The sequence below is a fragment of the Molossus molossus genome, unplaced genomic scaffold, assembly GCF_014108415.1.
Source record: "Molossus molossus isolate mMolMol1 unplaced genomic scaffold, mMolMol1.p scaffold_m16_p_19, whole genome shotgun sequence".
In the NCBI taxonomy this organism is placed as follows: Eukaryota; Metazoa; Chordata; class Mammalia; order Chiroptera; family Molossidae; genus Molossus; species Molossus molossus.
The window spans coordinates 49,975,114-49,987,590 of NW_023425354.1; the positions used below are offsets into that span (position 1 = coordinate 49,975,114).

The 12,477-nt window shown below is 45.9% G+C and overlaps 1 protein-coding gene across 1 annotated transcript in view; it reads left to right on the plus strand.

The window, feature by feature from the left end:
• Positions 1-474: 474 nt before the first annotated feature.
• Positions 475-12,477, plus strand: part of USP43 (ubiquitin specific peptidase 43) — a 58,298-nt gene continuing 46,295 nt past the window's right edge. The window contains exons 1-2 of the mRNA XM_036269712.1: positions 475-978; positions 10,559-10,690. Of these exons, the coding sequence (XP_036125605.1) occupies positions 475-978; positions 10,559-10,690 (636 nt within the window). The remainder of the gene's footprint in view (positions 979-10,558; positions 10,691-12,477) is intronic.

A 12,477-nucleotide genomic window follows, 5' to 3' on the forward strand; every position in this document is an offset into this window, starting at 1 on the left:
CTTTGGAGGGTCTTCCTTTCCCTTCTCAACATACTCACCTGGACGTAATTACAAGAAATTCAGAAATAGCCGGGACTTTGCAATTTACTAGGCGCTTTCAAATTGATCATTCCTCTCTGATATCCACAGCTTGAGGGCTGGGAGGGAAAAGGAGTAGAGGTTAAATTCAGGTCTGTTGGTTTATTGGAGGTAAAAGAGAGGGCACGTGAACTCGGCGCCCCTCTGTATTTTATTCCCAGTCCTTGCCGCGGGGGCGTGGGTGGCTGGCCCCGCGCGGCCCTGAGGCGGAACCTGCGGCCGGATTCCCGCGCTGGGCGGGGTGGCCACGCCCTCGGCCCCGCCTCCGCCCAGTCCCCACACACCTGGCCCGCAGGTAGCCTGCACCCGGGCGCCTGTCTGGGGCTGGGAGGCCCTGTTAGCGGCTGGTCCGCTTGGGGCCCGGGCTCCGCTCGCGGGGGTGCGCCCACCGGAGCTATGGAGCCGGAGCCTGGACCGGGAGCCGCGGCAGGAGGAGGGCCGCCCGCGCCCCGGCCCCGCCGACGCCGCTCCCTGCGCCGCCTGCTCAGACGCTTCCTGCTGGCGCTGGGCAGCCGCTCCCGCCCCGAGGACTCGCCACCCCGGCCCCAGCCGCGACACTGCGATGGCGACGGTGAGGGGGGCTTTGCCTGCGCCCCGGCCCCGACTCCAGCCGCGTCCGGGAGCCCCGAGGAGGAGCGCCCGCCCGGACCCCAGCCCCAGCTCCCCGCCGGCGATGGGGCGCGGCCCCCGGGCGCACAGGGCTTGAAGAACCACGGCAACACCTGTTTCATGAACGCCGTGGTGCAGTGTCTCAGCAACACCGACCTGCTGGCCGAGTTCCTGGCGCTTGGGCGCTACCGGGCCGCCCCGGGCCGCGCAGAGGTCACCGAGCACCTGGCGGCGCTCGTGCGCGCGCTCTGGACCCGCGAATACACGCCCCAACTTTCCGCGGAGTTCAAGGTAGGAGCGCCCGCGCCCTCGCCGCCGGGCGGCCGCCTCGGCCCGGCCCTGCTGCTTTCGCTTCTTGAAAAGTGTGTGCTCCTTCGGGAAAGGGTTTTCCCGGAGCTTTCTTTAGATGGCATTTACCATTGCCGCCGCGGGTTGCCGCCCTTGTTTTGAGTTGATTTGTGGTGCCACAGCTCGCACACGTTTTCTTCATGAATTAATTCCCCCCAGGTATTTTAAGGGGTTGAATGGAGGGAGATGGCAGATTTGAATAGTGTGTTGAGCTTTTTTTCCCCCCAAGCCGGCATCTGTGGGAAGCCTGTGGACCAGGCAATGTTCTATCGCTAGGGATTTGGAGGGTGCTGGGTGGGGAGTCGGACTTTGAAGGCCAAGGCCTTGGAGGAAGGAGGTGATGCTTGAGTTGAGATCTGAATGATGAGGACTCAGCCAGGCCAAAATTTAGGAATAACCCAGTTAGAGGGAGCAGCATAGGCCTGAAGGAGCTGAGAATTGGAGGCACCGAAGGACGAGTGTGGCTGGAACCCAGGAGGGTAGACTGGGGCGCGGATAAGGTTGACCCGAGCATGTAAGGTCTTGGAGGCAATGGTGGGGAATTTGGATTTTATTCTAAGCTCAATGGAAGCTGAGGACCGGTGGGCCAGATACTGTGCTGAGTGCCCAGGAGAGGCAGTGGGTGTGCTGTATCAGAGGTGGCATCCTTTTGTTTAGTGTGAATTAAATCCCCTAGGATGTGTTAGCTAGGGTTGCATCCATTGTCCCCCGGATCACGGTCTACTTACCGGGGATGCTGCAGGGTCATGAGGGTTTCTTTGGGGCATTTGTTTGAGGTCCCCGTTGGATTCAAAAGTTCCTGATAATTGATGCACATGGTTTGCGTCCTGCTAAAAAACCACAGCTCTGGGTAGAGAGCTGAAGCTCCCCATAGACTAGTGATTGTTGTTCTTGGGGGAGGGGGGAACCTGTCAGTGTTCATTCCACAAGCATCACTGCTCTTAAATTTCAGCCTGAGAAAGCAATCCTTGCCACGTGACCCACGGAGATGCCAAGCCCCACCTTCCTCTCTTCTGCTTCCGCCAGTGAAGCACTGTGCTGCAGGAATCAGTGGGTCAAATTGGCATCATTAATATACATATTTTTTGGTAACATTTGTTTTTTAAATAGAGGCAGTATCCTATAGTGGTTGAGAGCAAGATTTCTGGAGCTTTGTGACCTTGAGCAACTTTCCTCATCTGTGAAATGGGACCATAATGATACCTACCTTATTGAAGTATAGCCTTGTGGAGTTTAGTGAGTTATAGGTACAGCATTTAAAACAGTGTCTGGCCCCAAGGAATTTTTTATTAGTCTATCATCATACCTCCTCACCTGCAGAGACCTAGAAAGAGAGAGGAAGGTCACCTTTGTGTAATTTTCTCATGCCAGATGCATTCTCATCCAGTTGCTGCAGGGATAGGAGAGGTTCTGAGAGTAGCTTGAAAAAAATCTTCCAAATTACTAATCACCTTTGGTGACTCACCAGGATTTCCTATCTCTCTCGCCTGCTCCAAAACCCCAAAGGCCTGGAAGCTCCCCGCGAGCCTCGGGGAATAGAAGGGTAATCAAGTTGTTAATGTCAATGAGGGAGACATAATTTTGGGTTTCCTGGGACTTTCTGGGCAGCCAGCCTTGGAGAGAGTGGAGGATTCTGAAATCCGGGGTTTTAAACCTTGCTGATTGAAATCTAGGAGAGCTCCTCTTATTTAACAGATGGAGAAATATTCATCCATCCAACAACTATTTCTTGAGTGTCCAGACACTGTACCAGGCTCATGGAATACATGAGTGATGAGTATAAAACCTGATTCTGGGGCTGCCCTCCAGGAACTTACAGTTTATGAGAGAGATGGGTGGTAATGAAATAATCACACAGGCACATGATTAGGGTTGGTGGCAAGTACTAAAAAATAAAAATACAAGCAACTGTGGCCATTCTGGCAGGAGGCTGTGATTTGACTAGAGTAGGTGGAGTGGGGAGGGGCAGGAAGGCTTCCCAGGAGGTAACCTTTGAGTTGAGTTTTGGAAGAACAAGAGTCAGCTAAGGACATGGAACTGAAAGTGCCAATCACTAAGCGGGTGGGGCTGAGGAGCTAGGCAGAATAAATGAATGGTTAAATGAATTAATGAAAGCTTATGTGATTGGGGGTGAGAGGCTGGAGAATTGGTTGGGGACATAAGGTTTTATAAAGAAGTTTGGTCTTCAGGAGGGATTTGTCGCTTCAGACAGGAGAAGGGAGAAAATTGAGAAGGGACCAGAATGCTGGAGTGATTTACCCAACCCCTTCCTAAGCCCTGTGTCACCCAGACTCCCACAGACAGCAGGGCCACTTGTTGTTTTAACAGCAAATGAATAAATATATTTAAAATATCCTGTTTATGGCCCTGGCCGGTTTGACTGAACAGTTAGAGCATCAGCCCTTGGACCAAAGAATCACAGGTTCAGTTCTGGTCAAGGGCATGTACCTCTGTTACGGTTCTGTCCCCAACCCTGGTCAGGGTCACGCGGGAGGCAACCAATTGATGTGTCTCTCTCACATTGATGTTTCTCCCCCGCCCCCCGCCTCTCTCCTCCTCCCTCCCACACTATCTGAAGATAAATGGAAACATATTCTTGGGTGAGGATTTAAAAAAGAAAAAATATCCTGTATTATCTATAATACTTTGTTTTTGTAACGATGTAATTAAACATGTGTATGCTATAAAAAAATTGGAAAGTCCAAACATGTAAAAATGATCTGAAACTCCACTAGAGATAACCATCTCTAGAGATAATCATCATAAACATTGATGTTTTTCAAAGCATATACAAACAACTGGAAATCCTAGTTTCATAACCTGCTTTTTAAAAACTATTATAAGACTTTCTCTTGGTCATTAAAATATTCTACAGAACTTAATTCCTATTGATTGTATAATATTTTATTAAATGAACCAATCCCTGTGAAAACATTTATGTACTGTACAATTTTCCAGTTACCACACTGCATTCAAAATCTTTGTATTATAGGCCCTAGCTGGTGTGGCTCAGATGGTTGGGCTTCATCCTGTGCACTGAAAAGTTGCTGGTTCGATTCCTGCTCAGAGCACATGCCCTGGTTTCAGGCTCAGTCCCCAGTAGGGGGTGTGCAGGAGGTAGCTGATCAATATTTTTCTCTCCCTCTCTCTCCCTTTCTCTCTCTTAAAAAAAAAAAATCCTTATATTTAAATAATTAGCTCTGTTCATTTCGATAATCTTAATTTCTTGAAGGGTCAAAACAAAGATAACTTGCTATTTTTATATTTTTTGTTTTGTTTTTAAATCAACTTTATTAAGATATGTTACGTACAGTGAAATGTACTGATTTTTAAAAATTGACTTTTATTTGACATACAACACTGTGTAAGTTTAAGGTGTATAGTAGTCCCCTCTTATCCACAGGGGATAGATTTCAAGATCCCTAGTGGATGCCTGAAGCTGCATATATAAATTCTATATATACTATGTTTTTCCCTATATATACATACCTATGATAAAGTTTAGTTTACAAATTACACACCATAAGAGATGAACAATAACTAGTAATAAAACAGGACAATTATAACAATATACTATAGTAAAAGTTATGTAAATGTAGTTTCTCTCTCTTTCTCTCTCTCATGCACACAATATTTTATTGCACTTTACTCGCCCTTCTTGTGATTATGTGGGATGATAAAATCCCTACCTGATCAGGTGAATTGAAGTGAGGGATGTGAACATTGTGAGGGACATAGCCTTAGGTTCAAGAGCTACTTGAACACAAGACCTGAGACCCTGAGACAGTCGATTTGATAGAGGGCTACTAAGAGACTAACGGGCAGGCGCACATACAGTGGGGAGGTACTGGACGAAGGAATGGTTCATGATCTAGGTGGGATGGAGCAGGAGAGTGCTAGATTTCTCATACCGTTTAGAATGGAGCACAATTGCAAACTTACAGATTGTGTTTTTTTTTTTAAACATATTTATTATTATTATTATTATTTTTTTATCCTCACCCGAGGACATTTTTCCATTTTTTACTCAGATAGAGCGGGAAGGAGAGAGAGGAAGAGAGAGAAACATCAATGTGAAAGGGACACATCGAGTGGCCACCACCCACACGACCCAACCAGGGCCGGGGACAAACTGCAGCCAAGGTACATGCCCTTAGCGGGAACCGAACCCGGGTCTCTGTGGACCGCAGGCTGATGCTCTAACCGCTGAGCCAAACCGGCCAGGGCACAGATTTATTTTTGAAATTTTCCATTTAATATTTTCAATCTTCGGTTGACCTTGTGTAACTGAAAATGTGCAAAGCAAAACCAAGGATAAGGAAAGCCCACTGTACATATTGATTTGATACATTTATATCGCAATATGATTGCCATAGTAGCCTTAGCTAACATCCCTATCACATCAAATTATTACTATTTCTTCTAGTGTTGGGAACAATTAAAATCCAGTCTCTTAGCTAGTTTAATGTTTATAGCACAGTTTTGTTGTCTATAATCACTGGATTGTGTGTTAGGTCTGCCGGTCTTATTTTTACTGGTCTGAAGTTTATTCTCTGCTTTTACGGCTTTGGTTATTTCTTTTATTAGCAGTACCATATAGGATTTTTCCACCCTTCTTAACTAGTTGTAAGACTGCTCTTGGAATTATCTGTTTGTCAGTTGTCTGTTGGCTCTGCCTTGATCTTAATGTTGTCTGCTTGTTTCTATGAGTTCCTCAACCATTGTCATATTTCCTGAAAACGTTTTCTCCAAACTCTCCTTCTTCCTATCCCGATACTGGAAGTTTTAGATTTCTTTATGTCACACACTTGATAAACATTTTATATGTTTCTAATTTTTCTCTGGTTGTATTAAGAGTTTCAGCCATCTGGAATTGATCGTAGCTTATGTGCTTACGGATCGATTTTAGACTTATGATTTTAGCCATAGTATGCCTCAGTGATATACTAGAGAGACTGCTTTTTAAAAAATGAGGGTAGGGGAGGGATGAGATAAACCAAAGAATTTATATGCATATGTGCATAACCAGTGGACATAAACAACAATCGGGGGAGGGGGAGCAGGATCCGGAGGAGGATGTCTGGGGCGGGGAGAAACATCTGTAACAAAAAATAAATTAATTAATAAAAAGAAAATGAGGATGCCTTCATCATTCTTATGCTTTGGAAGTTCTTTGCAAAACAGTACAACATGAAATGGAAATGGAGTAAAAATGATGAAACAGTAAGAAAATTACCAAATGGTTCTAGAAAACTATATTTTAGAATTACCACTGTCACTAATGAGGTCAGTTACAAGATAGAAAGTCAAAAGCAATAACCATTGAGAACATTATAAAAATCCGATTTTATTCATAAAAGCAACCAAAACTGTGAAATAACTAGGAATAATTTTAATAAGAAATATGTTAAAAATGACCAGTTTTTGAGAAAGAGCAAACACACACGGATGGAGTGGTGCCATGCTGTAGGGTAGAAATGCCAAGTATGTGTGTTCATTCCTCCCGGTTAGGATTTAACTTTAATGTAGCTCTAGTCACAGTTCAGTAGACTTTCTATAGGAATGCCCTCTGTAGGAATTGATAGGTCATGTTATTTTAAAAATTCTGGAAAACACCTGCCAGATACTGTTATAATTGGGAAAAGACCAAAGAAGAACAAAGTTCACTGTAAAAAAAATAATTGCCATATACAAATGAGAATGAAAAAAAACCACCTATGGTCCCATCCGTCTATGACCGTCATTTAATATTGTGCTGTATATTTTCTGGTATTTTATCTATCTACAAATATATATATATAAACAATGTCAAATAGATATTTTTGCATTCTTTGTTTTTAAATGACAGGATTGTTTTTTTTTTTTTTCATTAGTATTTCCTCAAGCCTAATTTTGTTTTTAATCCTCACCTGAAGATATGTTTTATTTTATTTTACTTTTATCTTAGAGAATGGGGAAAGGAGAGAGAGAGAGAGAAACATCAATGTTAGAGAGAAACATTGACTGGTTGCCTTCTGTGTGTGCCCTGACCTGGAATTGAACCTGCAACCTTTTGGTGTACGTATGAAACGACGCTCCAACCAACTGAGCCACCCAGCAGGAGCCCCAAGCATAATTTTAAGGCCATCTAATATGAATGCCACAGGTTTTCCCCAAGATACTTACTTAGAAATATCTTTGTTTGCATTTCTCATTTCTTAGTCTAAATCCCCCAAAGTGGAATTATAGTGGACCCTTGAACAACTCTGAGGTTGGGGCATTGACCTCCCTGTCACCCCTGCAGTTAAAAATTCATGTGTAAGTTTTGGCTCCACCCAAACTTAACTACTAATAGCCTCCTGTTGACCAGAGCCTTACCCATACAGTCAATCAACACATATTTTGTCATATGTATTATATGCTGTATTCTCACAATAAAGTAAGCTAGAGAAAAGAAAATATTAATAAAATTACAAGAAAGAGAAAATACAGTATTTATTGAAAACACACACACACACACACACACACACACACAGAGTATTTATTGAAAAAAACAACACAGTATTGAAATGAAAAAAAAATTGTGTAAAAGTGGACCTGTGCAGTTCAACCTGTGTTGTTCAAGGGTTGCTTATAGAGGCACATTTTTAAGGCCCCAGCTTGCCTATCGTCTTGAAGTTAGCCAATTCTCTCTGGAAAGGGTGTATGACTTGAGTATCAATATTAAAGAATTGACATGATTAGCAGAAGGGGAATGGATTTCACATGGGAGGAAGAAGGATAAATGTTGTTTTTTTTTTATCCTCACCCAGGGACACTTTTCTATTTTTTTGTTCAGATAGAGTGGAAGGGGGAGAGAGAGAGAAACATTGACATGAAAGGGACACATCAAGTGGCCGCCACCCGCACAACCCAGCCAGGGCCCGGGACAAACTGCAACCGAGGCACGTGCCCCTAGCGGGAACCGAACCCGGGTCTCTCAGGACCGCAGGCCGATGCTCTAACCGCTGAGCCAAACCGGCCAGGGCGAAAGATAGATTTTTGAAGTGGGGAAATATGTTTGGGGCACCTGAGTGGCTCTTTGACCTGGAGCCTTGGAACACACGAGAGAGCTGAGAGAGACAGGGATGTGGCCAGACTAGGCGGTAAGGAGTCAGGAAGTGTTTGGAGTAGGGGCCTGGTATCACCCAGCTATGAAAAAGTATGAAAGTTAATTGAGGAAAACCTCTTACTTGGGGAAGACGGGTCTGTTCTGCCCTGCAGGCAGTGGGTTGGCAGGGGAGATCGTTGGGGCTGGACCCCTTTGTCGATAGGTGCGTAGCAGTAGTTAGGACTCAGTGGTGGGACTGAGCAGAAACAATTTGGGAGCAGAATTCAGAATGCTTGACACTGGCATGTGGGTGTGATTGTAGAGAATTTGAGTTGGAGGGGCCGGGAGCTCCCCCAGGAGAGAATGTTGGTACTAAGGACATAGGTTTGAAGGTGGCTGCGGGGTGGCTTGGCCAGCTAAAATACATGATGCCCAGTTAAATTTGAACTTCAGATAAAAATAACATTTTAGTATAAATATATCCCAAATAGTGCACGGGACATATTTATACTACAAACATTATTTATTGTTTATTGCTTATGATTCATTTTATTCGCTAAATTTGGCAGCACTACAAAGTGCACAGAAACTGGAGGAGATGGTCCAAATTAGCCCCTCCAGGGAACCAGATCAGTGTGGCTGCAACATAGACGCAGCACCAGCACTTGAACTAATTAAATCTTGAACTTTATTTCATCTCATCCTAAAGTTTCCTTTAAATTCCAAGGAAAGGCCCTGGCCGGTTTGGCTCAGTGCTTAGAGCAACGGCCTGCGGTCCAGAGAGACCTGGGTTCAGTTCCCACTAAGGGCATGTACCTCGGTTGCAGTTTGTCCCCGGTCCTGGTTGGGTCGTGCAGGCGGCAACCACTCGATGTGTCCCTTTCACGTTGATGTTTCTCTCTCTCTCCCCTTCCCACTCTATCTGAACAAAATATGGAAAAATGTCCTCGGGTGAGGATTAAAAAAAAAAAAAAATTTAAATTCCAAGGAAAGATTAAAAGAAAGAAAAAGAATAGAGCCCAGGTTATTGGATTTGACTGGCAGTGGAGAGGTTTGTGTGGGTCCACAGCCTTGCTCAGACTGCTGCCTTTGATGGGGTGAGCAGGGAACAGACCTGGGTGCGATGCGGTCTGTGTCCTGTGTGCACATCCAAGGGCAGGAGGGTTCGCTTACACTCAGATGCTCATGCATTAAAAAAAAAAAAATCCCTGGAAAGAGGCTTGAGAAACTGCTGAGAGCGGCCTCCCTCTGGAGAGGGGTATACAGGGATTAAGGACAGGTAGAAGAAAGACTTTCCATTATTGTCCTTTTGAAAATATGTTGAATTCTTTTTCTTTAAGTATATGCATATGTTACCCATTGAAATCCTTTTTAAAAGCTGGAATATGCACTCACACAGAAAATGACAGAGTGGTTACACAGTTTAGCAGGACAGTACAAAGGGACAGGGAATGGGAAATGTGAGTGTCCTGGAAGCAGGCGGCCTGTCTCGTTCACTGTATTCGCAGCGCACGTGGTGGCGCTCAGTGAATATCTACTAAAGGAGTGAAGGTTGAAAGTGATCGTTCTGTGGTCCAGCCACAGAAAGAGAAGTGTGCACTGTGATTCCACACACACTAGCAGAGGCAGGCAAGGAGCTAATGCACGGTGTTTCAGGAAGGCCACCTCACTGTGCCAGGGGGCGCTCCCAAAGAGAGATGAAGCGGTGGGAGGGAAGGACATCGCGGGGGAGAGGGTAAGGCAAGCAGCTGTTCACCTGCGGGGCGGACACAGGGAGACGGCTTGGAAATAGACTGACGGAGGGGAGCTGGGAGCATGTACCAGTGACCAAGGGAGGACAGATGGTCAACAGAATAAAAATACAGTGATACCTCGGTTCTCGAACACCTCGGTTTTCGACCAAATCGGTATTCGACCAGGAGATTCGAGAAACTTTTGTCTCGGAATCCGAACAAATATTTGGAACTCGAACTTCTGAGATGAGCCGAGTTGAGCCGAATGGCGTTCATTCGGCCCAGCGCGCCTTGCTTGCGTCATCAGTGTGAGTGCAGAGAGAGAGTCACGCTTTGTGGAGTCACGCTTTCCTATTGGGTTTCATTGCTTCGGTTCTCGAACAATTCGGTTCTCGACCGTCCTCCTGGAACGAATTATGTTCGAGAACCGAGGTATCACTGTACTCAACAGAGACCACCCTGTGGGTTTTCAAAGGACAGAACAGGACACACAGTCTTTTTGGGGAAAACGTTGCCGTCTCCTATCCAGACCACCCACAGAGCCTCTGGAACGCTGCCCCAAAAGGGCAGACGTTGGCAGGAAAGACCATGTCTCGCCCCATATTGTTTCCAGGTTGTCATCCCAGGTGACAGTGACCACTGGTACACCTGGCGTTAATCGGCCCTTATTTGGCTGTTGGAAGGGCCAAGATGACCCTCCGGTTGTCTTTTTTCCTTTTAGAATGCTGTTTCCAAGTACAGCGCCCAGTTCCAAGGCAACGCCCAGCACGATGCCCTGGAGTTCCTGCTCTGGCTGCTGGATCGCGTGCACGAAGACTTGGAGGGCTCGTCCCGAGGGCCAGGGTCCGAGAAGGTCAGTCACTCTCAAAACAACACTTTGTATTTGCTGTTCTTTCGCTCCCGTGAGTGTTCACTCCGCTCCTCAAAAACGGAACCTTGAACTTCAGCTCCTTCCGTTCCTGCGTGGGCTGGCTCGTGCGCCACGGGGCAGGCCCCGCGCCTCCTCTTCGCTGTCTGCAGACACGGCTCCTGCACCGCAGGGCTTCCTTCTCTCTGGTCCCACTGATACAGACACGGGTTTCCTTTCGGCTTGACGTTGGAAAAATCTCCTTTCTGTCAACATTCTGTGCATCAGTGTGTTCATCTGAAGCCACGAGTCCCACTGCGTATTTTCAGATGGTATCATTTTAACTCCACTGTTGCTTTCTCAGTTCCGCCTCCGCCAGAGCCGGGATTCCCAGTCTTTCTGTCTCAGGACACGGGGTGGATGATCTTTACATGTGTGTGCGTAGCATTCCCAGGTGGTGGTGAAACCCCAAGCCTTTGGGAGTAAGAAAGCACCGCAGTTGTGTGTGATAGCCACGGTTCGTGGATGCCTCGCTGTGTTCTCTGTGGGCTTTGCCAATAAAGATTGATGATGGGCTCTGCTCTCCTGCTCTGCTTTTCTCTCTCAGTCCAGAAAGTCAAAGCAAGGGAAGTTATTATGCCATGAGCGAGCCAAGTTGTAACCATGTCCATGAATAAGCCGCTGTAATTTGAAAAATGGTTTGCAAGCTATAATAATCAGTCACACATTCTTTTCTTTTTTTTAAATCCTCACCTGAGGATACTTTTCCATTTATCTTCAAGTAGAGTGGGAGGTAGGAAGGGAGATAGAGAGAGAGAGAGAGAGAGAGAGAGAGAGAGAGAGAGAGAGAGAGAAACATTGACATGAGAGAGACATATCGACTGGTGCCTCCACCTGAGGCTGACCAGGGCCGAACCACAACCAAGGTGCGTGCCCTTGACCGGAATCAAACCCGTGACTGTTTGGCCTGCAGGCTGATGCTCTAACCTCTGAGCCAAACCGGCAGGGCAGTCACACATTATTTTCATGTGTCTCGAAGCTGACCCAGATGCAGCTATGAGACCTGCTTTACCTTTTTTTGTTTTAAATCTGGACACTTTATTCCCATTACACTTGTGAATCCATTAAAACACCCTTTGGAAGTCTTTAAGTCTTTCAACCGTCACCTTCCCATCCTTTCATTATTTGCCCCGAGCCCGTATTCTCAAGTCACAAAGAATGAAAGGCAGTTGCAGTCGTGTAGGATGAGTAAGTCCAGAGATCTAATGTGCAGTGGGAGCTGGATGACTGTAGTTAATAATACTGGAAATTGCCCGGCTGGTGTGGCTCAGAGGTTGAGTGTTGACCCATGCACCAAGAGGTTGCTGGTTTGATTCCCGGTCAGGGCACATGCTCGGGTTGTGGGCCCGATTCCCAGTGGGGGGCACGTAGGAGGGGGCCAATCGATGTTCTCTCTCATCGATGTTTCTCTCTCTCTCCCCCTCTCCTTTCCTCTCAAAAATCAATAAAGAAAAAAAAAATTAAAAAAAAAATACTGGAAATTTGCTAGGAAAGTAGATTTCAGGTGCTCTTACCACATACAAAATGTAACTGAGGAGCTGGATATGCTATTGCTAGTTTGATGGTAGTAATAATTTCACTGTGGGGGTGTGCCAGGTCTTCATGTTGTACACCTTAAAGATACACGATGTTTATTTAAAAAGAAAAATAACGAGTGGCTCAGGAAGCTGAGTCATTATTTTTAACTTTCCCCATAGCCAGCTATTATCTCTGTTTCTGTCTCTTTTACAATG